The sequence below is a fragment of the Lepidochelys kempii genome, chromosome 10, assembly GCF_965140265.1.
Source record: "Lepidochelys kempii isolate rLepKem1 chromosome 10, rLepKem1.hap2, whole genome shotgun sequence".
Taxonomy (NCBI): domain Eukaryota; kingdom Metazoa; phylum Chordata; order Testudines; family Cheloniidae; genus Lepidochelys; species Lepidochelys kempii.
In genome coordinates, this window is record NC_133265.1 from 23,265,918 (window position 1) to 23,291,153 (window position 25,236).

At 40.7% G+C, this 25,236-nt stretch overlaps 1 protein-coding gene across 1 annotated transcript in view; it reads left to right on the top strand.

Annotated features, from left to right (window-relative positions):
* The window catches only part of LOC140918001 (uncharacterized), a 152,295-nt gene that overhangs the window by 65,692 nt on the left and 61,367 nt on the right, over positions 1 to 25,236 (top strand). The window contains exons 23-39 of the mRNA XM_073361527.1: positions 103 to 262; positions 913 to 992; positions 2,526 to 2,706; positions 4,209 to 4,364; positions 6,293 to 6,426; positions 7,115 to 7,273; positions 9,919 to 10,099; positions 11,496 to 11,707; positions 12,925 to 13,113; positions 15,147 to 15,286; positions 16,955 to 17,117; positions 17,234 to 17,320; positions 17,785 to 17,919; positions 18,410 to 18,529; positions 19,804 to 19,896; positions 22,980 to 23,197; positions 24,696 to 24,889. Coding sequence (XP_073217628.1) covers positions 103 to 262; positions 913 to 992; positions 2,526 to 2,706; positions 4,209 to 4,364; positions 6,293 to 6,426; positions 7,115 to 7,273; positions 9,919 to 10,099; positions 11,496 to 11,707; positions 12,925 to 13,113; positions 15,147 to 15,286; positions 16,955 to 17,117; positions 17,234 to 17,320; positions 17,785 to 17,919; positions 18,410 to 18,529; positions 19,804 to 19,896; positions 22,980 to 23,197; positions 24,696 to 24,889 — 2,602 coding nt within the window. The remainder of the gene's footprint in view (positions 1 to 102; positions 263 to 912; positions 993 to 2,525; positions 2,707 to 4,208; positions 4,365 to 6,292; positions 6,427 to 7,114; positions 7,274 to 9,918; positions 10,100 to 11,495; positions 11,708 to 12,924; positions 13,114 to 15,146; positions 15,287 to 16,954; positions 17,118 to 17,233; positions 17,321 to 17,784; positions 17,920 to 18,409; positions 18,530 to 19,803; positions 19,897 to 22,979; positions 23,198 to 24,695; positions 24,890 to 25,236) is intronic.

Genomic DNA, 25,236 nt, shown 5'->3' on the forward strand with positions numbered 1-25,236 from the left:
GTGATTCCTTGACGTGATTCCTTGACGTAATTCCATATGGCCAGCTCCATTTTGTAAATGCTCTGCCAGTTGCAGGTGTCATGATCATTTCTTTTTTTCTAGGAGGCTTCTTGGATTCCAAGTGAAGTTGTCCTTCATTTCTTTATTGGGACACCAAAGTCAGACCTGAAAAGGGATGTTGGGGTTGACCTCAATTTTAATGTCCCACAGAAAAAATTCAGAATCAAATTTATGCAGCCAAAGAAAAAAATCCAAGTCGATGGTAGGTCTTTCAACTAACAACCAGATCCTCTGTTAGTGGCAATCAGGGGAGCTCTGTTACAGCCAATGGAGTTACTCCAATATACACCAGCAGAGGATCTAGCTGTAAATTTATACTGAATTGTATGAAAGCCATTCAGCCAATGTAGATGACATTATTATAGATTCTCCATCAGCTGGGGTAATTGCATCTTTGTTAATCCTAGATGCTCCCAAAGGTTCATGCACTCACTGGGAGCTGAAAATCAGATGGCGGGGGAAGGGGGAATTTCCTGCAGAACAGGAATACCAGGTTCCGGCCAGCTTTACTTAAGAGCCTAAGTCCCATTTTCAACATGACAGCCACTTAAGAACTTAAGTCTCAGTGAAAAATCAATGGGACTTAAGTATGTAGAAGCTACATCTCTTTTGAAAATGGGACTTAGGCTCTTAAGTAAAGCTTAGGTTCCAAAGTCAAATTTTACCCCACACCTCTTACTGTTTTCCTTTGCTCTGCTATTATTTGTTGTTTAATTCTGTAAATGCATTATTCACAGCAATTGTAAATACCATGTTGTGATATGTTTCCACATTAGATACAGTAAAAATTATATTGTAGCTTTCTATGTACCAAAAAAAGAAAACATCTGTGTTCTTTCCTATTTCTCTAAGGAAAACTTGAGTTATCTAAGAATTCACGAATTGGACACCTGGAGCTGGTACTAGATGACAAAGATGTCTATTATATTAAGGTACATCCTCAAAATACAAAGTTTTCAAAAGTAGGATGAAATAGACAAATAGAAATGGGATGAAAAAATCCCTATAGAGGGACAATAAGACACATGTATACTGAAATAGTGTCTGAATAATCAGTTAGTGGAACGAGTAAGTTCTCTATTACAGGTACATCCATTCATTCAAGTAGGAATAACACATACTGACAGATCATCCCTAAACTGTGTTTTTTTTATAATCAAATATCCTTAAGCACCAACATATAAGCAAAAGCAATTTTGTTCCATTCAGACTTTGTCTTTAAAACCACCAATAACTGTGCACTATGAGCCTGATCCAAAGTCAGTGAAACTACTCCTATTGACTTCAGTGGGCTTTGGTTTAGTAAGGGTGTATATAGTTTAAATTCCCATGTCCTCTCAGCTACTTGTACTTTTGAAGAGAGCTGAGATGTTTGGGTGATAGATAGCTTGGAAGATTGGTAACTGAATACAGAGCCTTTTACCTTCAGCTGCTAGTCTATAAGGCTCTGTGTGAGTGCAGCAGCCCATTCCCCCATGTGCTTCTATATGCTGGATTGGGGCTTTAAACAATATTTGGCCTATTTTTCACTTGCATTTGGTGCTAAATGAATAAACTGAAATGATTTCTTAGAGCAGGCTTTCAGTTGCAATCACAATTTTTACAATGGTCATGCGTAATGTCTGTGACTGAACCCAGAGTTAGCTTTTCACTGGCATGAATTCTGTAGATACAGGAATATCTCAAATATTCCTCTTTTAAAGATATGGATTGCATCATAACTGAGAGATAAACAGAATCATTCCAATGCTAAAGCTATAAAAGAAAAAAAATCACGTGGGTAGAAATTTAACATTGAAATCGTACTGAGATTTTTTATTTCCCCACAGATTTAGGCTGTAATAATTCACCTTTTTTCATTACTTAATTGGCAACTTAGAAGCCGCATCAACGCGGGTCTGTCGTCCTAATCCTACTTAATTGTTGCACATGTTTCAACAACTACAGTAGTTTATCAGCTGTTTTTTCCTACAATACAATTACAATCCAGACATTTTGAACCTTTCTTCTCTTTAGCAGAGCAGCAAATCAAACACTAATTAACATTGCAGAGTGCTGCACTTGCATTCAAGCCAACCAAAATAAAGTTCCAAACTGCCGTCCAGTCAATGTTTTCAATAACACCATATCAAACAAATTTTGTTTTCATTTTGTATTTCAGTTTTTTGGTCAGTCCTGTAACATGCTGTGTGTTTTCAATTCCCACTGAAGTCAGTGGGAGTGGAGGATACCTGGCACCTCACAAGACTGGATTCTTTATCTTGTTTGGAAAATAAATCCACTGTCTCCTCACCCATTACTTGTCAACAGCAGCTTTTGCATTTTCTAAATTGAAAATATAAATATTCCCCCTCCTCCTCCCGCATTGGTAAGGTGCCCATCTCAAGTATCTAGTCACCAAATGCTGACTGAGTCTGTTTCTCAAAACATAATCAAACTGGATTGTTGGGTCGGGGTTTTTTTAGGGAATGACGGGTTTGCAAACAGTGAGTGGGGAGAAGAGATACACAACCCAGCTGGAAGTAAAGCTGATAAAGCAAGGAAGCCCAATCGTTTTGTCAGGAAACATCACTAAGCAACTTGGCAAGAAAATGGCTTTTTCAGTGTCTCTGCATAATTTATTGAAGGATGCAGCATTTCTTTCAGGTTGGTGGACAAAGTACTTGTCATATACATGAGTGGGATCTGGCATCCTCGAGACATATGCTGAGAAGAGCATATGTTCTAGTTTCCTGCTTTTATAGGAACTAAAATCCCTTTGAAGTTAATTGGGGTGCCTTTAAAATGTATGTGCTTGTGTAACACTTACTTACCTTGAAAAATAATAGCAGTTATACAGTAAATTAAACATCTTCCTTGAATCCCTTTGTCTGAAAAGAAAAAGTTTAAGTAGCATTAACATTTGCAGGGAGTCATTTATTTAAAAAAATTCTGATCCTATTTTCCATCATTCACTATTGTGTTAAAAACCCTGCTGCTGGTAATGTGGCTAGATAAAAAGGTGAATTCATATACTGGACTAAATCAAAGATGTAACACTTAGGCCCTATTTCCCCCCCCGACAAAATATCTTAGTGTGGTGGTTGTCAAACTTATTTGATCGCGCACTCCCCCTTTTTTGTGCCTGTAGTCCTTTACACACACACACTCAGCTCCTGCCACGCAAGTGCATATACTGCCACCCAGCTCTGAAGGCTGCACAGCCACCATCAGCAGCGCAGAAGTAAGGGATCCCATGCTACCCTTACTTATATGCTGCTGCTGGCGGCTGCGCTGCCTTCAGAGCTGGGCACTTAGCCAGCAGCCGCCGCTCTCCGGCCACCCAGCTCTGAAGGCAGAGCAGCTTCTCATACTCCCTCTCTTCCCCTCCCCCCTGAACACATTCCACACACCCCAGTTTGAGAAGCTCTGTCTTAGTGGAGTCTCCAAGGATCCCCTGTGGGTCATGCTTGCCCTCCCAGCATTGCTTCTATAGAGAAATATTGTAGAGCTCAATATTTATTATATCATAATAAAGGAGTGGGCTAGATAAATAGGAAAAAATAAATAAAAGGTCCTGTAAAGTGGTGAAAGATGCCTTATTGACAGGCCTGAAAGTGAGCTCCTGTCTTCATCTATAGCACAGGCCGTCCCAGTGGGAGCTTCCCCACACTGTCCATCTCATCTCTATTCTGGGGAGATCATCTGCAGGGTGAGAGTTCAGTCTCTGTCCCTATTTGGTCCTGAACCAGGCTGCTGATACTACCAAGAGTGGCATTAGTTGCGGCCAGGTGCAATGTTGTTTCTTTGTAGACTCGTATCCACTGGGAATTGGGCTGAATCCACTCTTCTTTTCATGCAGACCACCTCATAGTGATAGTATATGAATCACTGTAATCTGGGCTGATTTTGAACCAATGAGCTACTGTAAAAGACATGAAAAGCGCTATAGCCATTGGTCAGTCCTTACCACTACCTAAAAGGGCCAATCCTGCAAGGCAGTACACTCTGTCACTGGGGGAGCTGAAGGCACTTGCTATCTCACAGGACTGGGCTGTAGGGCTGCTTTTTAGAAGGTGGTGTATGTTTTTTCCCACCAATGTATCCTTTTTCTGACTGCACAGTTCTCATCATGTGCTGCTGCATGGTAACCTCTGATCTTTCTGTAGTATTTCTGGAGAAAAAGGTTGATGATAAACTGAGGCAGTACTCACTTGAAGGGGAGACCTACCTTCCAGGTGTTCTTGGATCTCACACCATTGGCCTGCTGCAGCAACGAGGGAGCCTGTGGTCTAATGCTCTGAGAATAAAATATGGACTCCTAGGTACTGTGTAAATGACATTTATTGTTATGCTAAAGAGCAACGCCAAAAGATTAGAACGGTCTTCTGTTTCCCAACTGAATAAATGTAACTCTCAGAATTCCAATGTAAACAACCCAGAATAAATTTTAAAAGTGGTTTCTGCAAACATTCTCCAATATTTGCTTTAAAATACACTGTTTCTGCAAATATTTCCGCAGTTGCTAGAATGTTTATGAAAACTGAACAAAACAGATGCACAAATTCAGTGAATTCATTTAAAAAATGAGGAAATATTTCCAGAAATGTTTTGCAGTATTTCCCCAGCTACATTATATAGACCAGAAACACCGAGCTATTAAATTTACTGGGCAGCCAAAGCAGTCAGACAATCAAAGGAGTTATATGGCTTTTGCTGAATAGCTATAGCAGTTGGTGCACAGTGTGCATTAAAACCTGACCGTGTATATGCATATGGCATATTAATCCTGGGTCATGTGTAGTGGTCTGACTAGCTAAATTTTTTTAAACCAGCACAGATATGGTTTACTTTGCTAAAAGTCATCATTTAGTGTCATGTTAGTTAGAATATCATTTACAGGGAAACAAATATTCTTCAACCATATTAGTAAATGGAAAGTGTTTGTGCAGTACAATGGCTATTCTGGTTTGTACAAATACCCACTGAAAGCAAATATCTTTGAGCTTGGAGCTAAAAATAAGGGACCAAATCCAGACTTACATACAGTGTCGATCTTAAGCATTCAGTCATGAGTTTGGCTTAACAATCAGCCATTACTTTTTGTTTAAATGAAAGCCAAGATTTTCATGTCTTTGTATGGCTCCAGGAACTAGGCTTTTAACTAAAATCAAAAACAAAACAAAAAAACCCCACCACATATTGCAAGACCCACAATAAAATCGCAAAAGCTGACAATCTGCTACTTGCTCAGGTTTTGAAAAGTTTTTACCCAGATAAAAATTCCACCAAAGAAGTAAAATTAATGCCTGGGTGTTTCTCTTACTGCTGGGATGGAGGGGAAGAGAGAAACTTTAGAAAATATGTCAGAACAAACATAAGCGGTATCTTGATTTTCCTTAGGCAAAAATCAGCCTAACGACTTGGACCGTTTTCATTTTGTCTTCTGATGTAAAACAGATGTTTGCAATTTCCTAAACTTGGAAACATCTTTTATTTTATTAGAAAATAAAATAAACAGAGGCCAAAGTCCATAAATAAATCCTATCATGTGGCCCATTGTTTTAGGATTTTCATTTCTAATGGAACTTGTGGGATAAATCAAAGTTTTTATGACCTAACCCTGTCACCCCCAACCTTGATAAGCAGTTTTATCAGACAGAGACCTCTGCTAAAACAGCCTCCGCTAGATACCTTTCATTCACACTTCCATGCACTCTAACCTACTTATAGCACTTGGACTGCTCCCTGGCATGTTAGATAGGCACTAGCTACACTTCTGGGCCCCATTGGAAGAGCATGGGACACCTGGATTAAAAGCCTGAAGTGCTGTTACTGGTAATACATACCAGTAGCTGGGAACCTTTGGTTTCAATCAGAAGAGGACTCCGAGAAGGATATTACTGATTGCAAACTGTCAGCCCATTTAAATGAACAAAGTGTATACTTCTATATCATATGGTTCTTACTTTGTTAATTAATGTTTTCATTTTCAGAGGCAAGTTCTCCTGTAGAAAACACAAACCCATCATCCCTAAATACATGCTCATTGATATCATAAGAGTGTTCTTACCTCCAGATTCTTAGGATAAAATAAATTATATTTCTGTGAAGAATCTGTTGTTATGATTTCGTGAAATGAAAACTATAATGCAGACTTAGGGTTGTATTGATAGTTTACTGCGTATGAGTTGAATCTTTCATTTTTGAAAAGTCAAAGCATTTCCATATGTGTGTGTGTTGACTCAAACAGGAGATGCAAAAAATCTTCGGCATGAATGTAATGCAGGACAGAAAATTAAAGTGGAGACCAATCCAAATGAAGCATACAAACTGGATTTGGGACATGAGCTTCACTGTACACAGACTCCATCCTATAACCATAAGGTAGAGAGTTCAATATGCTGCAATGTAGGGTTTCAAACACAGGGATATCCCAGAGGTCAGTTTTGGGACAAGCTTTTTTCCCTCTTGTTTTAGTTTACAGCCTATTTACCTACTATGGGCTAGGGCATCAAAAATAAAAGTCACCGATTTCTGCTCTCTGTTACAGCTGTGTAAATCCAGAGTAATTCCAATTACTTCAGTTCTTATATATGCATTCATATAATTTCTGTGGAATATTTTTGCATATGCTTTTTAATCCCAGTATTTACATATTAATATATGATTTAATTGTCTTTTCCGTAGTCAGCGGTCCAGGAATCCTCTTAAGCATACAGAGTCATGGTTTCATCATACTTACATGTCCAGAAATTAGAATGTTTTACTTGGGCTTGTAACGCTTTTCAGGTTCAGTTTGTGATGTCCTTCGGACACTAACTAACCTTCAGCTGATTAACATCTTCAAAACTCCCTGTTCTCTGAATTGTTAAGAGGCAGAGCTGAAGCTTAATAACATATAATGCTGTCTAGTATAAATATTGAGCATTAGCTGTAACATAACTTTTTACTATCACTTGCCTGCTACCGAGGGGTATTTCTGTAGGCAGAGCTACTAACATTCTGTATATGCGCAGCACCATCTGTAAGGGGGAAAAGCATGACACAGGGAATGGTGTGTTGTGTTCTGCAGGTTCATTTGCGGCATGAAGAGAGTGCATCTCGGCTCTACTCCCAGCTGGACGTCAACTATGGCAAACACTGGGATGAAATCAACAACAAGAGGAAGCTACTGATCAGCCAGACATTTAAAAATAGTTCAAGTCCATCTCAGGTCAACTACTTCATGGAGGTAATAGCACCTGCTGTTGGATGGCACCTGCATTGCCAGGAAGTAAAGGGCAAACTGTATAAAAAAAATATGGAATGAGGCATAACGTGTGCTTGTGCTCTGAAAAAGTGATTATGGTGTAGTGGTCAGCCATGTTCGTCTTTCAATGACATCAAGGTCAAATACATTCAGTATGCAAGCAAAAGAGGTTTTCTCTAACTACCAGCTTAGCAAACTCAACCTGGGTTCTGAGAGTCAAGCTGAATTTTTCCCATCTCAACCATCATCACTAAGAATATAATTTCTGTAGTTCAAAATGTTCCCTCACTTACTCCTGTGCAAACAACTTGCATACAATAAATGGAACTTACTAAACAATTGTCTTGGAGCATAGGGAATAGAGCTCACTCTCTCTCAACAGTTTTATCCCTGTAGACAATCTTTTTTCATTAAAGCAAACTGACGGAATGCACGTCAAGAATAATCTGAGTGAGATGGCTCCATTGTTTGTATAGTCATTTTTCTGAAGCATGCTTATTTTGAAGGATACCATCTCACCAAATGTTATTCATTGAGCAAAGTCAGAATTTTATGTGACAGTGACTGAACCCCTTACACAAATATTATTTGAAAACTTTGTATTTCATTCATGTGATATCTTATTATTTGATGTGAGTTGCGGGACACTAAACACTGAATAAGGGGCATCCCTTAAAGTAGAGGCATGAGTAGTCTGCCTGGCCTATTAAGTGTTTTAAAGGTAAAATTACGGTGTGTGGATTAGATGAACCAGATATTTAGATATGAGGAGAAAGTTCAGATCCATCTGAGACCAAGAAGTTCAAAGATGCGTGAAAATTAAACCAAACAACAAGAAAACCCATTAGTTGGACTTTTTTCAAACTTCAAAAAAAGGTTCAAGCTTGATTTGATTTGAGTTTTTGCGAGGTTTTAGGTTGGCTTATGATTTGCCTGTCCTAATAAAGCTTACCTTGTACACAAGATGCTGCCGTGGGATCTGTAATGTTAGCAATCAAACACAAGAAGGGACCCAGAGCATATAGTATTTAGGTAGAAGTCTTCTTGTAGAATTACAATAGCTAGACTATCTTACAAAACTGTCTCTCCTGATTCCTCCAGACATAAACTGTGGGATCAGAAAAATGTTTCCCCAGTAATGTAGTAGAGAATAACTAGATGCATTATGGTAAGTTTGTGCCTTCCTTTGAAGCATACAGTATTGACTGCTGAAAGAGATAGAATAATGGATCATATGGCAATTCCTGTGTTACTCATGTCCTGTCTGGATTTGTAATGGATCTTTACAGAAACTATGCATATAAACTTCTATATTAGTTCTTAGGGAGACTGTAACAGAAACACTCACCTCTTCAGTGCCTCCGGCTGCTGCTGCATGCAGTACTCTAATCCTTTTCCTGCTCCTAGCACCTCCTATAGGTTCTCAGCTTTGCTTGACAGAGCTTCAGTGGCTTGAGGCCTTCTGTGTCTCAACACTCCAACCAAGTCACAAAGTTCAAAATGAACCCCTTCTGTGATAGCAATAGCAAAAGTCCAATAAAACCATCTATCTGCCTTCACCAGGCTCTTCAAACTCAGCTCTGGGGCCTTTAAATTTAGCCCTTCATTCAGGCTTCCAAACAAGCCTTGTCCCCTTCTTGGGGTTTACACCACTTTGCCAATGGGGGAACCCAGGCCTGCCCACTGCTATGGATTCCAACCCAGAGACCTTATAAACAGCAGCTACATACCACTTACTTCAATTTATTGGTGCTATTTCCCTGGGCCTCTTCCCACCTGACCCTTTTATTTTCACCCCGTATCTCACAGTTACAGTTCTCAGGTCCTCTCCCTCCCAGTTGAAGCAAATTCAGCCAGAACCAAACTTTGGTTATCCCTCAAGCACCATTGGCCAGAGAGGAGTACTCTGCCTTGCTCCTCTGCTCCCAGCTAGGAACTACCCGCTAATGCTTTGCAGTGCCTTCTGTCTGAGCCTGCTGGGCTCTGATTCACTGCTTCTGTGCAGCCTCTCTAGGCAGGCCTCCTTTCCTGGGGCGAAGTGTTGTAGGACGGCGGAACCTCTGGCTGTGGACCACAAAGGCAGCCATTACAGGGGCACAGATTTTACAAAGCTTCTCAGCCAGTAGCTGCACATGAAAACAAACGCTGATGTTTGTTTAGAATAGATGGTGACTTTTCCATGTAGCCTATATCTGAACTGTCATAAAGTATACTGCATATTTCAATATTGTTTTAGCAGTGACCTCCTACTAGCAGCATAGATTTTACCAGAGACACCAGCACCAAATGACATGAAATTATTATCATGACTTTTTCAAAATGACTAAGGAGCTGATCCAAAGCCAACTGAAGTCAATGGGAGTTTTTCCATAAAAGTCAATTGGAAGTTTTTTCATCAACTTCAGTAGACTTTGGATCAGGCTGTAAATGCATAATTAACTGTATATAAAAATGCCATACATAAAATGTCTGTAACAGGTCTAAGGACCTTTGAACAGCTATAAAATGAAATGACAAATGTGCAAAGCAGAGCTGCTTGAAACCCAAATGAATGTTCTGTTGGTCTTGATGGTTCAGAGGATGAGAAATGCTTCCAATTTTAATCAGAATTCATTGTTGTTTTCCAGTTTACCATGCAAGTCCCAGAAAAGCAGGTCAATTACAGAACCCAGCTGCAGCACTCACGTACCTCTCAGGGCCGTTCGGAAAGTAGCACCAACTTTAAGGTGCAGTACAATGACCGCATGCCATTTGTGGCAGGACTGCAGTGGAAAGATACATCCAGAAATTACCTTAGGAAGTGGGAAGGTGAGGTACCACTAAACATTTCCAACCTCTGACGTAAAAAGCAGTCATGCAAAGGTGCTCCTAGTATTTTTATGAATTAGTCGTAGAGAGTTATTCCTGTAAGTTAATGGTGAGATACTTTCTAGAGGCAGATATCTCCGGATATAGATTAAATACATTAAGGGATTATTTGTTCTCAAAGGAGCCACATTTTGAATTGTTTGCCCTATCAGGTACTGACTGGATCTACATTATTGATGTTCAAGAAAGGAAAAAATATGAGGGGACAGTGACTTGAATATCAAGCTATAAGTTAAACACTTAACAATAGTAATTCGTTTCTGTTTGTGTGCATCGATATCTTTGTGTATGAATGTTTAAAACTTCACATTTATGTCAAGGGAATTTTATTTTAGTAAGGACAACAAGAACTAGGCCTTTATTATTATATTCTGTATCTGTCCTTTCCAAAGTTGCTTGGGAAGTGGGGGTTGTACTGATTTATCTGCTTCCTAGTTGTTTGTAAAAAATAAATAAATAAAATAAAAATCTATTTTCTGATATTTATTGATCAAACAAATTGGGTCAAATTCCACCCTAACTTATACGCCATTGACTTCAGTGAGATCACGTGTTGTGTAGTATTTGGCTAAATCTCTGTACTGGCACTTAAGAGCTACATTTCCAAAGTCGGTCTGTACCAAACTCACTTGTGTGTGCGCACATGGACGTTTTGTTGCAAATTGAGTAGTCTGATGTAAAGGACCAAGTTCACCCAGGGGTATTTCCATTGACTTCATTTGAATTACACCAGAGTTTAATTTGATCCCTAACAAGATACTTTTTTGAGGTTTTCTTTTGAAGGTTTGCAATGTTTGGTCATAAATGTCATTTGACATGGCACATATTTATCTGTGATTTACTTGAATATATCACAAGCTGTGAATGGCATTATCTGATGAATCTTTAGATAAAATTTCAAGGTCCTAACATCTAAGTATAAACAATAATAGTTGACAGAGTCGTGGAAAGAGCTTTCACTATAAACCTTGTGCAAAATTCACCTTCTACCTTTATATGTGCAGTCCCGTTGGCTTTGATGGGACTAATCATGTGCATAAAGGCTCCAGAATCACTAACTCACTGTGTGAATAAAGATTGTGCACATTGTGGCAAATCATACAGTGGAATCCAGGTCCCTTGCCGAGTAACCACTAGATGACATTTTGTCCCATCATTAATGGGCCTTTGGTAGTACAGCACATATGATTCATAAGATCATAGTCCAAAGACCTCTGCAGTATACCAACACATTTTAGCCTCAGTCTAAGTCAATTTTGTTGCAGGTTTAGAAGTCAGGTAGCACAAGACCTAACATTCTACCAGCTTTAACTTCAACCTGTTAATTTGCTTTCAGGTGCATTAAACATGGATACCCCATGGCTATATCTGTATGTAGCTCACAAACTACACCAACCTGAGCGATCTGCTCATCTGTCTTCTATGGAGCTCACAGCTGGGAAAGCCCTTTCCATCAAGAACCTGGTGGTGGAAATGTTCTGTAAAGACAAAGGCAATGAAAAAGAAGGGAAAATTCACATCTATACACCAACTACAACCTACCTGCGGGTTAGTAACTCATTGCTTCCTTTCATAGCGCCCAGCATGGATGGGTATCGTATAGCAGTAGTTATACAGCAATTCTCAGCACACAGCATGCAGTGATCTTTGTGTGTGAATCTACCAGATAGTGTCTTGAAATGCATATGTTCAGCTGTTTCCTGGGCTTGTATAATGTGCTGTTCATCCTCACCCTGGCACCTCGTTAGGCATCTCTGTCCCTCACCTTGCAGTGCAAGCACAGTCAATACCTCCTAACCAGTTCTGGAAAATGTGATGCATGCTAGCTGTGCATGCAGATGCAGCACATCTCTCCTGAGGGTGACATCATCCCTCCCTGCACAAAGCATTTGGGGGATGGAGTTCCACCCTGCCACTAATCCAGCCTATGAACCTCCTTTCTTCAACGTTTTTGGGCCATTGGATGTGCGATACTTCTAATATCAGAACAGATTTTAACCAAAGACACCAAGTCTACTGATTCTAGGACTGATTCTAATTTCACTAACACAACTGTGGTCTATACAGGTTCTAATACCACGATCATCACCCCATAGTATCTGAGCACTTCTCAGTTGTGCATTAAACAACAGAACTAACATCTGACACTAGATTTGCCCTGGAGTAACTCCATGTATTTTGATGTAAGTGCACATGTTTTGATGTAAGTGCAAGTGAGATCAGAATCAGGATCTTTCCATTTGAAAAGTCAGTCCTCTTTATAGCATACATTATTCAGAATTAAAACTGTAGGTCAGGGTTTAAGAGAAAGCAGCTGTCAGCTGAAATGTCTTTCATGCTGGGACAAACCCATAATTCAGGTTACTTTAGGGTGTTCCTTTATTTTGAGTCCCACCCTTTCCCCATTAGATCTCTGTTGGTCTAGTCCCACTTGAGGATTGTTGGAAAGAAAGAATTGGCTTACTTGTTAATTTCTTTGAAGACGTCCAGCCATCTATCCCTCCCTTGTTTGGGCAGAACATAAAATAAAAAGAACAAAGATAGATACTGACCGCCTCGTTAGAATTATAACCTCCTGAAAGTGAGATTAATGTCTTTACAATGGAAATGCTGGAAACTTAACTCTAATAGATGCTGTTATAATTGTCATGGAGACTTCTGTCCAAGGAATCTCCTTCCATTCATTTCTCTGCTGTACTGCAGAGAGAAAAGGATCCGACCTGCTGTAACTCAACAGGTCCAAAATATTTATCTTTATCTTTCAGGCATCCACAGTCAATCACCTTGAGAGGAATGTTCTGCACAGTTACAGTGAAGTGGTATCAGTGTGGAACCAGCTCGTGAGGAATGAGATTCATTTGGAGAATAGCGAGCGAGCCAAGTTTCTTTGCTTTAAGATAAAGAGTACAAAGCAGGAATTTAATTTGTCAGCTGACTATTTACACCTGCAGGGGGTAAGATGGCTGTATAAATGTTAACTTTTCTGGATCTGGGACTGTATCTTGCAGGTGTATCCAAATGGGGAGCATCACTCATTTATTAGACTTCAATCTTGCACATCAGTAGCTAGCTTTTTCTATCCTTTTATATTGTGAGAAATGCTGAAATGTAAAACTGAGTTTTGTTTTGTTTTTTTTTAAAAAAAAAACACTTCATGCAGGCTAAAGAAATCCATCACCACTACTAGATATCTCCTTCATTTTTATGGTGTGCTTCAGTTTGAGTTCTTCTCTCATCTCTTAGAGGCCAGTGGCACATACTGGGTGCTGAGGGATGCTGTGTTCCTAGAAAACATGAAAACCTAAATACTTAGACCTCAGTGCGGGTGTGTGATATATGCAGACGCTATTGCTAAATACTTTGAACTATCAGGTACCATGCCTGCATGTAGGATAACAGAAGAGCTCTCCAAATTATGGCTTTCTGGCCATTCTGAAATATAGAGGGGGAAAAATTGCTTCCAGTCAACCTAAAAATGAAAATTTCAAAATTTTTCAGTGAATCAAAAAACAAAATTCATTTTGGGTCAAACATTGTTTTGATTTTGATCTTTTTTTCTTTTTTAATTTAAAAAATAAAATTAAAGGTAACTTCAAAAAGAAGTGGTTTCAAATGGAAAAGTTTAGTTTCAAAAATATCAAAACAAAATGTTTTGACTTTTTTAGAATTTTGAGTTTGGGCTTTTTACTGTAACGATTCGTGGCAATCAACATTAATTCTCAAAAAATGTTTTCTTTGACCCAAATTTGCATTTTTTGCCAAAAAAAGAGATTTGGTTGAAACATTTCACCCAGCAGTTTCATGCACCACCACCTACACTTCAGTGTGCTTGATATAAATAAACTAGCCTTTAATATGCAAACAATAGTGCTGTTTGAAGCTATATTTACTTTGCTTGGTGTCTACAGTGCACAGCAGATAATCAACAGCCTGTCCTCTAAAAAGATACTTTGACCAGCTTAGGATACCATATGTTTTGAAAAAACAGCCCTGTTCCATTCACAAATCAAACCAGCGTAACTGAAATGTGAAACTGACCTTAAAATACAATAATTTATCTAAAACATGAGCATTATGTCCCTGCAGAAAATACAAATGCAACTCCTGTCCCGTAATTTGCACTTGTACTTCATGTCTGTATTTCCACAAAGGTCACTCCTTTTGCTCTTCACAGAAAGGAACAGGTTTTAATCTGTTGCAGCCTGATGGCTCTTTTAAAAGGAAACTTGTGATGTACTGAATGCATGCATATTCTGCAACTACTGTGCATTCAAGTATTAGGACTCATAGACAGTAGGCAGCAAATTCAGAGTTTTAATGCTTGCTTTGCTTTTACAAAACACAGTGTCCTAAATTTAATCACTGTTGTAGACCCGATCTTGTGAGGAGCTGAGCTCAAATGGAGTCAATGCTGCTCAGCATCTTGCAGGATTGATCCTTATTGCCTCCAGTATTATTATGATATAAAAGAAATACTTTTAAATTTACTTTGATTTTTTTTTTAAATCACACATTAAAATGTTTGTACTTTATGGTATTCTTTGGTTACTTTGCTGTACAATGGTGATATGTTTCGTAGCAGTTACCTCTCCTTTTTGCCCAATGTTTTGCTGCACAAATGTGATGAGCATCTCCACTGAAAAACAATAACAGCCATGGAGTAATTTAAGGCCTGATCCTACTGAAGTCATTGGTTCAGATCTCAATGTCACTTAAACTGGTGTAAATTAGGAGTAGCTCCAATGAAATCACTGGAGTTATACCAGTGTTCAAATTGGTGTAAATAAGATCAGAATTGGGCCATTGTGAGCTTTGTTGTTGGCTTTATGGGGAGCAGGAACGGACTTGTCCTGTAAGACAACAACCTCACTGCAGCCTGGTTCACTCTGTGGTTTGTGACTAGCCACCTCTACCCATGGGTCCAGCAAATCTGACTCAACTCTCCTCTCTCAATGCTACCCTGATGCTCCTGCTACTTCGACTGCAGCCTAAAAAGACTAACTTCTCCTTGAGGGCTCTATGGACAGACCACAAGAGTCTGCCAGTAGTGCTGCAGCTTGAGGGTCAGATAGAAGAGCTGAAGAAAGATAAGATGTTCTACCAGAAACGTGGAACCATCCATTTCAGGTATAGTAATTTTTTTTTCATATCTCCACAGAATGTTTACCTTAAATTTTAATGTGAGTTTTAACGCTCCTGTGAAAGGTGATGGGCTTGACAAGACTGAAGTCCCCATTCTGCCTATATGCCTAACCTTGCACTGCCAGACTAAGTCTTTGTAGCCATTCTCTGGTGAGACTGTTAAAAAGGGTGCTAATTGCAATAGCTAATTTTGTGATAAGGACATCTGTTCATTAGGAACTCTGCAGAGAGCATCAGCTCATTTCACAAAGACCACAGAAAAGTCACAAGATGGTCTGACTTTCAGGTGGTGAAGGTCCTAACACTTATAATTAAGTCCTTGAGCCACGTAGGTGCCTATTTTTCTCCCATTTCCTAGGGAACAATATGACTGCCTTAATGTCAAATATATCTCCCCTAAAACATGTTGTTTTAGTTTGGAAATGTGTTTCATTTACTCCTAGGAAGGAATGCATGGTCTCTTGATTTTGGCCAACTCTAGAATCTGTCCCTTGATGTGTCATTACTGAAATGTAATTTCAGGGACCCTACAGAAATTCAGAGCTCAAGTCTGTGGGCTGTTGTCCATCTCCAGAGAGATTTTTGAGCATTCTCAATGTCCAGGGAGGTCAGAAGGAGATACAAGTACCCAGGATCCCTTAGGAGCTGCCAAACGTTTGTATAAGTGGCTGTTTAAGTAGTGGAAAAAGTACATGAATGAAAAATGAGGAATGATGTCAGCTGTCCTGTTGTGCGTGAACTCAGTCCAGTGTGAGGTTATAAAATAGAATGTCTCCTTCCTAAGCTTTCAGCTAACTCTATTCAGAGAAGTCTATAAAATGCTGCAGCTAAGTAATAAACGATGCCCTGGGCTGAGGATTAGCTGAACATCTGTTTCCTAGGACACCTAAATTAGTTCACTGAATTTGATGCAAGTTATATTGTTTCTACAGAGTACAAAAAATATATTTGCTAGCTGAGATTTTCAAAGTTGCCTGAAGGACAAGGGAGGATCAGTTCCCATTAGAAATTAATGGGAATTGTGCATCCATATCTTCCTGGCGGCTTTGATGGTCACACGCATTGGCTGCAAGATACATAAAGTCCCTGTGTGGGTGATACATGTGGCACTGATTCAGGTGCTCTGCACCTGTCCTTCATACACCCATAGAATCCAACATCATTTCAGTTACTTTAAATGCTAGAAGATGTTGGATATGTTGTGTGGTATAGGGTAGGAATTTTCCATCAGAAATGCTGGCTAACATGTAACACTATTATTATGTATTATTATTTATTCTTTGTATTCCCATACACCTGGAAGCCCTGGTCATGGACCAGGAGCCCAGTGTGCTAGGTTCTGAACAAATACAAAACAAAAAAAGACAGTCCCCGCCTCCAAAAGCTTGCATTCTGAACTAGTATGGAACTCTAACAGTATGTGTCATTCTAGCACATTCAGACAGGTACCATTATCAAACATTTCTTTTCCCTTCTTCATCCTTCCTCTACCCCTGTAATTTTTCAACCTTCCATGTAGGCTTGCTTTGTTTCAGTAATTGACACTAGAGGTGTTTGCAATTGAATGTCTAGGAGTTTCAGCTGAAGAAAGAAACTGGTTTTTTTTTCTCTGTGGTTTTTCCTTAAAATCTTTACTTCTTTGTTTTGTCCCAGACATCCATTTAAACTGCCCATTCCCCAGAGCTTCCTTCTCCAGGAGACATTTACTGTAGACAAAAAGCAAAAACACTACTTCTTGGAAACTAAAATTTTGATAAATGGGCTGGATGAATCAGTTCAAACCTTTACACTTGGCTACCAAGCTGAACATCCCTATGTGAGTGATACCTGATGTGAGAATTTGCCTGTAACTTCAGATAGTGACATAGTCAGAAAATAAACAGGTTACTCTATAGAACTCACATCTCTGGCTTTTGTTCCTCATTTTTTTAGATTTGTGCTGGCTTAGCTCATCCTTATAACAGCAAGATTTTCCCCAAAAATGTAGAAATATGTGTCTTAACCCGATGTCACCAAAGTGTAAGTAAACTTTATGTTAAGTTTAATCCATGAGAAAGGCTCCACAACATGTCTGTATAACTGAAGGTTTACCAATTTAGTTAAAAGTTTGATTGGTTTTGAAAATTTGCTCACAGCAGCTACCAGAACGTAGGCAGGGAAGCTGAAGTACAAAGAGGTGTCTCTTCTGTGTTAGAGGAACAAGTATATTTTGTGTAAATTAATGTTAAGTATTATTATTATTATTTATTATTAAGAATGTGCATTGGGAAGCTGGAGGTTGTAAGTTCAAATCCTGGCCTTGGGCAAGTCATTTTACCTTTATTACCAAAATTAATTTATTTTTCTTACACTGCTCAGCAAGTTCCTTCAGAGTCATAATGCAACAGCTCCCTACTAACAGGATATCACTCACATTTCATAATAGGTCAGGCTAATATTCTGCTTGGTTTGCTAATTCTAACAACTTAAATCTCAACACACAGGCAAAGCATGAGATTGAAGCTATTCTGAAAGTCAATGAGAAAGATGCTGTCAGGTTTCTGGGCAAGTACCAGAACAAATCCAGTGAGATGGATTTCAGACATCTCTTACACATGAACATGACTCACTCGTTCCAGGTATTTGCACTGACATTGACACCTTCCGTACTTACTATGAACAATTATTTCCTCCCCACCAAGATACAGTTTCCCCTTTCTTTGAGTCTCTTCCCTTCTGCCATTCAATAAGCTCTCAATGTGCATTCCATTGTTTTTCCTTAACATTCCTTTGGTTTGGGGAGTTTTAGTTAACATTCATTTTTTTCTGTGTTTACACAGGACATAGCACAATGGGATTCTGGTCCATGACGGGGGCTCCTAGGTGCTACCACAATACAGATAATTAATAATAGTAATTAATAATCTGTCTGTGGGGAGCTAAAATATACTGATCATGTGGATTTTTTAATTGTAATAATTAGGAAGTTTTTTCAGCTTGGGAAGGGGTCATTGTATGTATTAAGTAAAAGGTTTATATATACACACACACAAAAGTATGGATAGAAAATGATGAAAGTTAACTTGTATAGAAATAGCCATTATGCACAAATTGTGTTTTACTGAACAGCTCAAGTTTCCACAAGCACTGGCCCTGAATGGAGAGCTCTTTTCTGTGCAATCCAAATGGGAAATCTTTGACTATGGTGTGAATATAAAAGCCACCATCAACAGAAATGATTCTTCACAGGTCAGGTTCCTATTTATTGTGATTCCATTGCATGAACTGGAGTTATTGTGATGTACCTGCTTATTAATTCACTCTTGCGAAAGGCAAGCATAAAAACAGTGTGTTGCTCAAGACCTCAAGGTCTTGTATTGGCTCTTTCCATAAGAGTGAATTTAATTCTCTGAAAAGCTTCTATAGTTTGATTTAACTTTGTATCATAAATTCCTGGGGAACAGCATTCAGGGAGGGGAACACAACATTCATAAGGCCATGAAGTTCTTGGGGAATCAGATGACTCTTGTTGTGGAGAGGGAGAAACCCAGAGCACCTAGTTAGGTTTCTGTGGTTAGATTGTGGCTTGACTGCTGTGCACAGTTGGAATTTGTTTTTATTTTGGAGATCGCAAACTTTGGAAAGTTTATAGAATTGCTATGAGGAATTCATCCTCAAATAAAATACCTCTGATGCCTAAACTCCAGAACCTTCCAAGTGTTTAGCAACATACTAAACATAAAATGCTCCCAGAAAAGATTTGCTAGTTGAAAGTATCAATGCCAGGAAGGTAGATATTTTCCTCAGAACTAGGAGATGGACCCATGGTAAGAAAAGTGTCGTTCTAGCCATGCCGGTCCCAGATCTTAGCGAGTCAAAGTGTGTGAGATAATATCTTTTATTGGACCAACTTCAGTTGGCGAGAGAGACAAGCTTTTGAGCCACACAAAGCTCTTCAGAGCCTGAGCTCAAGCCTGAGACGCATCTTCAAAGCACTGTCAATGCAGTCATTTTTAGAATGCTAGTGCAAGCCTCACTAGCCCGAGTCTCTTGACCTCGGCTGGGAGGTTCCCTCCCCCTAAGTGAATGTCTTCACTACAGAGTGTACGCAGGTGATCAGCACCTGGGTTAGCCTTGCCCAGGTGTGAACCGCAACACTGCAAGCTCTACCCAATTTACTGTGTCCAAGTGAAATCAGCATCCAAGCTCTAACCTAAAACCCATGTTAGCTGACCTGGCTGGGGGTAAAAGCATCAAACTTCAGTGAGAAGGGTTTTCATGTGGATGGGAAGGGAATTACAGGCAATCACAGAGTAAAAGCTTGATTTAACTCTGCAGTGTAGACATATCCCTAAATAGGTGTTGAAAAGTGTGTCTCTGTGTGTGTACACATGCACAGGGAGCAGGATTTGGCTAAAATTCAGAAAGCTTTGGAGTAAATTATCCTGAAACTCAAGTTAAATTATGCTGGAATTTCACCATAATTCTTCATTTCAGCTGTGTAACTTCTCTTGTGCCAACAGTTCATTGCTCAGCTAAATGGATCAAATGCTCACTTTGGATTTTCTTCCCGGTTTACTCATCCATATCAGTCAAAATTCCCCCAAAGCTTTCAGGTACAGACTAATTTTAACTGAAATTTTAATTGGGGTATGTTTTTTCTTTCTCTCTCTTTTCATTCTCCTTCTTTGACTATTTTCAGTTTTATTATTTCAGAGTAGCAGCCGTGTTAGTCTGTATTCGCAAAAAGAAAAGGAGTACTCGTGGCACCTTAGAGACTAACCAATTTATCTGAGCATGAGCTTTCGTGAGCTACAGCTCACTTCATCAGATGCATCATGCTGTAGCTCACGAAAGCTAATGCTCAAATAAATTGGTAACATCCGATGAAGTGAGCTGTAGCTCACGAAAGCTTATGCTCAAATAAATTGGTTAGTCTCTAAAGTGCCACTAGTTTTATTATTAGTTCAGCAAACCAAACCCAAAACCCATGTGGTGGTAACTTAGTCACTGGAGTCAGCTGTAGAATGTACAGTATCAGTCACTCCATATCCAGGACATTTGTATCAGTAGCCCACACCCCACTTAATCTGTATTAAGATTGGTTGTGCAGTTCAGTAGTAGTATTTTGACCATCTGAGCTGAGGCCACAAATTCTAGCCTTTGTCTCCCATACTACCAGGAGCTGGGAGAGCTCAGGCATCTATGTGGGGAATCTGTGTCAGTTTGCTCTGGGGTTACTGCTGCTTGACAGAGCACTGTGAACAGGCTGCGGAGGGATCTGGGTGCAGCTGACCTTGGCATGGTTGGCTGCAGCACAGGGTCTTTGAGGAGTGATACACAATGGAAAGGGGAGGCCCTTGCTGGTGATTGCTCAGGAAAGCCAGTTTTAATCACCACAACTGAGGACAGAAAATTCTCCTCCTCCTATTACACATTCCAGAGTGAGATGTGGCCAATCACTTGCATCCAGTCTGATTAGCCAGTGTATGGCCATATGCAGTGATGAGCTGCCAAAATCTTAACAACGGGTTCCCTCCTCACCCCACGAGAGGGTCGTTGCCCACCACCGCCCCCCGGGACTCCTGCCCCATCCACGCCCTTGATGCCCCCCCCCAGGACCTCTGCCCCATCCACATCCCTCCCCTGTCCCCTGACTGCCCCCAGAACCGGGCAGGAGGGTCTTGTGGGCCACCGTAGTGGGTGCCCACCCCACCCCTAAGAGCCAGAGGGACCTGCCGAGGGGCGAGGTGGTGAGTCCCAGAGGTGCTTACCTGGGGCAGCTCCCAGGAAGCATCTGGCAGGTCCCTCTGGCTCCTAGGGGTGGAGGAGCGTAGCTAGGGGGGGAGCAGGGGGAGAGGCCGCTCCCACACTGATCACATCAAAAGTGGCGCCTTAGGCGCCGACTCCCTGGGTGCTCCGGGGCTGGAGCACCCACGGAGAAAATTTTGTGGGTGCAGAGCACCCACCAGCAGCTCCCCACCCTGCACCCGGCCCCATAACACCTCACCTCTGCTCCACCTCCTCCGCTGAGTGCACTGCCCCGCTCTGCTTCTCCGCCTCCTCCCCTAGCTTCCCGCGAATCAGCTGTTCGGCAGGAAGCCTGGGAGGGCTGAGAAGCAGGCGGCGGCTTCCCGCTCAGGCCGAGGGTGGCGGAGGTGAGCTGGGGCGGGGAGCGGTTCCCCTGCACGCCCCCCCGACCAGGTTATCTGCTGCGGCGCAGGCGGCCCTCCTCATGCCCACCCCTCTCCCACCCCCCCGGCTCACCTCCGCCCCCCTGGGCCTGAGCGGGAAGTCGCCGCCTGCTTCTCAGCCTGCCCCAGCTTCCCACACGAACAGCTGATTTGCGGAAAGCCTGGGGGGGTGGAGAAGCAGAGCAGGGCGGCGCGTTCAGGGGAGGAGCCAGAGGCGGAGAGGAGGTGAGATGGGGCTGGGGGTGGGGCGGGGAGGTGCCGGTGGGTGCTCGGCACCCACCAAATTTTCCCCTGGGGTGTTCCAGGGCTGGAGCACCCATGTAGTCGGCACCTAAGGTGCCACTTTTGGCCGGTTAAATTTAGAAGCCCTTTTAGAACTGGGTGTCCCTCGCGGAACAACCGGTTCTAAAAGGGCTTCTAAATTTAACAACCGGTTTTAGCGATCCGGTGCAAACCGGCTCCAGCTCACCACTGGCCATATGGTAATTCCAAAGCAGTGCATGTGCTTATCTTGCCAAAAGGCTCTCCTGCCTTACACTGAAAAAGTTTCTCCTTAAAGCAATAAATATGCTAGTATCATATCATGCAAATACAGTAATGCAGCCAAACTCCCTAGAACATGGGGGAAGGGGACTTTTCTTTTAAAAAACAATGCTTTGTTCTAATTGCAAGCAGATGTACAGTAAGTTCACATAAGTATGTAAAGCTTTGACATGGCAATAATTCCCTGGCTTAGATCATATGTAATCTCTTATCAAGTCATTCTCTCCTACCTCCTCTAGTACCCTTATCCTGTTCTGACAGGGGAATGGACTAAATGATCCAACAGATCTCTTCCTTCTAACTTCTGTCATTTAAATTCACTGTTGCCAATGAAATGCTACCAATATTTTGATCTGGGGCTCCCCTCTAGCCTGTAATAAATCTCTCATACCAGGATTGTATGACTAAAACAGTGGAGTGAGTAGTTAGGGAATCTATTCATTTTCCCATTTAAGCAAAAATGCTTTCGCATAACCAAGGAAGTAAGTGATAGCACCTGGCAAACAAACTTCTATTAAGTGCACCTCACTGGAGATATTTATATTTGGTTCCTCAAAAATGTCCCGAGTGCACTGCTGGTCTAGCCCAGTATCCAGCTTGTGTAACTTGAAATGGTTGTGAAGATCTTGTACTATCCTTCAGTGGAAAATTGTATTAAAAAAAACTATTCAGTAAATGCCAAAGGCAAAACCAATTGTTGCTCTGAAGTATTTTTTTCTGAGCTCCGCGGATAATGATTTAGCAGTGTCCAGAGAGGATGACTTCATCAGAGACAGGGAAATCACTCCAGCCTTCCTTTTAGTACTGTTTGTCAGATTTTAACAAGGGATTTTGGAGACCCTCGTCCTGTACATTGCTCTAAGCAGTAGGGTTGCTGAATGTGACATCGCATTGTTTTGTCATGGGTCATCTGAGTTTCCTAATGCAACAGATGTCTTATTTTCATTTTCCCCTGTGTGTAGGCCCATGCAGCTGTTAAGAGTTATGGTGAGAACAGTCTCAATGGATCACTTTACCTTCATTCCAGTGGAAAGGATCTAGTGCTGCTGGAGGTTGATATGAGCAAGGAGACCAGAAAGAACAGCAGGATTATTGGAGTGAGTGCTTTCCTGCATCAGGCAATTTTGACAGAACCAGAGTCTGTACAGCTGCAGCTAATGGGCAAAGTATCTCCATCAAGGTAAAGAAAACAGTATAGTAATAACCTTCCTTAACAGGAGTTCTGAAGCGTCTTCCCTGATCAGTCTGAGCTCTCTCTTTTAAGCAGGGCAGTTTGCATTCTGACATGGGCAGAAAGCCATTGAGGGGGCAATGTTCCATGCACTCTCCTAGCTACTCGAGTATTTTGCTTTTTAATTTTTTGAAACACTAAAACAATCTTCTAACCCTCTCTCTACTGGTTGCTTTCTTAGATCATTGTTCATAGATAATGGAGAGAACAGGAGAGATTCCCTGTGAGTAAATTAATTCTTCATGTTAGGTTATCAGTTTTCTCATTTTTTGTCCTCTGTCAGATGAAGCAGAATGGATATTTACCAGCTACGCTAAGGGGATAGTGAGAGGCATCATGATTAACCAATAATCTGAAAAGTTCTGTGAAGGACCTTCAGGGCAGATGTGGAATTAGCACTCTAGCTTGTCTAACTCCAAGCCCTAGATTTAATCCGTTAGGCCAGGTCTCTTTTAGAGCAGTGTTTCTCAAGAACTGGTCCATGGACCGCTGCTGGTTGCTGAGATCTCCCTGACACGATTCAAGAAGGTGGCAAGACAGTCCCTGCTATCAAAAAGGTTGAGAAATACTGTTTTAATGGGCACCGGCTCCAGCACCACCTCTCACTCCTCCAGCAGTTTCTTTTTTCAAACTTCTCAAATGGAAAATTATCCACTGAAAGAGGCTTTAAATTTTTACAAAAATCCAAGTATTTTGTGCAAAATTTCATTGGGGCAGGGGAGGAAAATGTTGCGAAATTACTACTTTGAGTATATGTTCTCATGGGTGCTCCAACGCAGGATGTGCGTGTGCCTGGGCACTCTGAATCACGCACGGCAAGTCCTTTTTCTCTTTATCCACTAGGCCATGTGGTATAATTACCTAGTTTTACGAGATTTTAAAATTTACTCCACAGTAGATTTTAAAAGTTCTTTGAGTACATTGGGTCCCAGTTTGAGCTTGTGTGTTCATTTTCGGACAAAGAGTCTCTTGTGCATTGGGGAGGGGTGTGGTGAGCAGTCAACCAATAGCGGGATGCCAAACAGGCTCTATTGCCCACACAGATATGCGTGTACATAAATAGGAGCAGCCTTGAAGTCTTGTTTAAAATTTGACCTGTTGAGGGTAACCTCTAGAATTCTTTTTTCTAGTGAGAAGCAGTGAAATCTGCTCTAAGCAAATGAAAATAATAAGAAGGAAGTTTGCTTATGTTTGGTGTGTTTATGGTCACCAAAATTTAAGTGAAGAAAAAATTGTTCTCTGACCTGTTTCATGGATTTCTTTTTCCATGTTCTACACTTGTCTAGCATAAGCGCAGAATATACACTAGACAGTCATTTTGCAAAATGGAGGGTTAGTTTTGCCCTACATTAACGGAGATAGAGTGACGTTAAATATTGAACACTGATAACAAATCTTTATTGATAATGGTGCGCAAGCTACTTGTGTTTGTTTCTTTCCCTCTTAGACTTCTATTATCTTCTGAGCTGAAGCTAAATGAGAACAGGCTTCATCTAGATTTTGTGGGAGCGATGGAGCAGAAAGTTGGTCTTGTCCTGTCCCTGAATGGGAAAGTCCAACACAACATTGGAGGCTTGAAGGTCATACCACAGCTCTTTTCTCTGAATGGATCTCTGAAACGCAAGAACAACATTCATGAAGGTACTTCCTCACTATGTGCTTTGCTGAAAGAGGATAGTTAAGAATGCAGCTACCAAAGGAGATTTATTATTATTCGAGTATAAGACATCCTCCACTGTGGTGTCTTGGTGCATTTAAAACCTACTAGGAGCCGAGAACAGAAAGTATAAATTTAGTATTTATAATGGTGGTTTCTTGTGAACAGCTGTCCACTGGGTAGAGATCAAAATTGGGTTTTTTTAGTGGAAATTGGCAATAAACAAAATTCATTAAAATGTTTCTATTTTGACTGAAAATGTACATGTTTTCATTGGAAAACATTTTAAACTCTTTCAGGCTTAAAATGAAATTTTGGGGTTTTCAAGGTT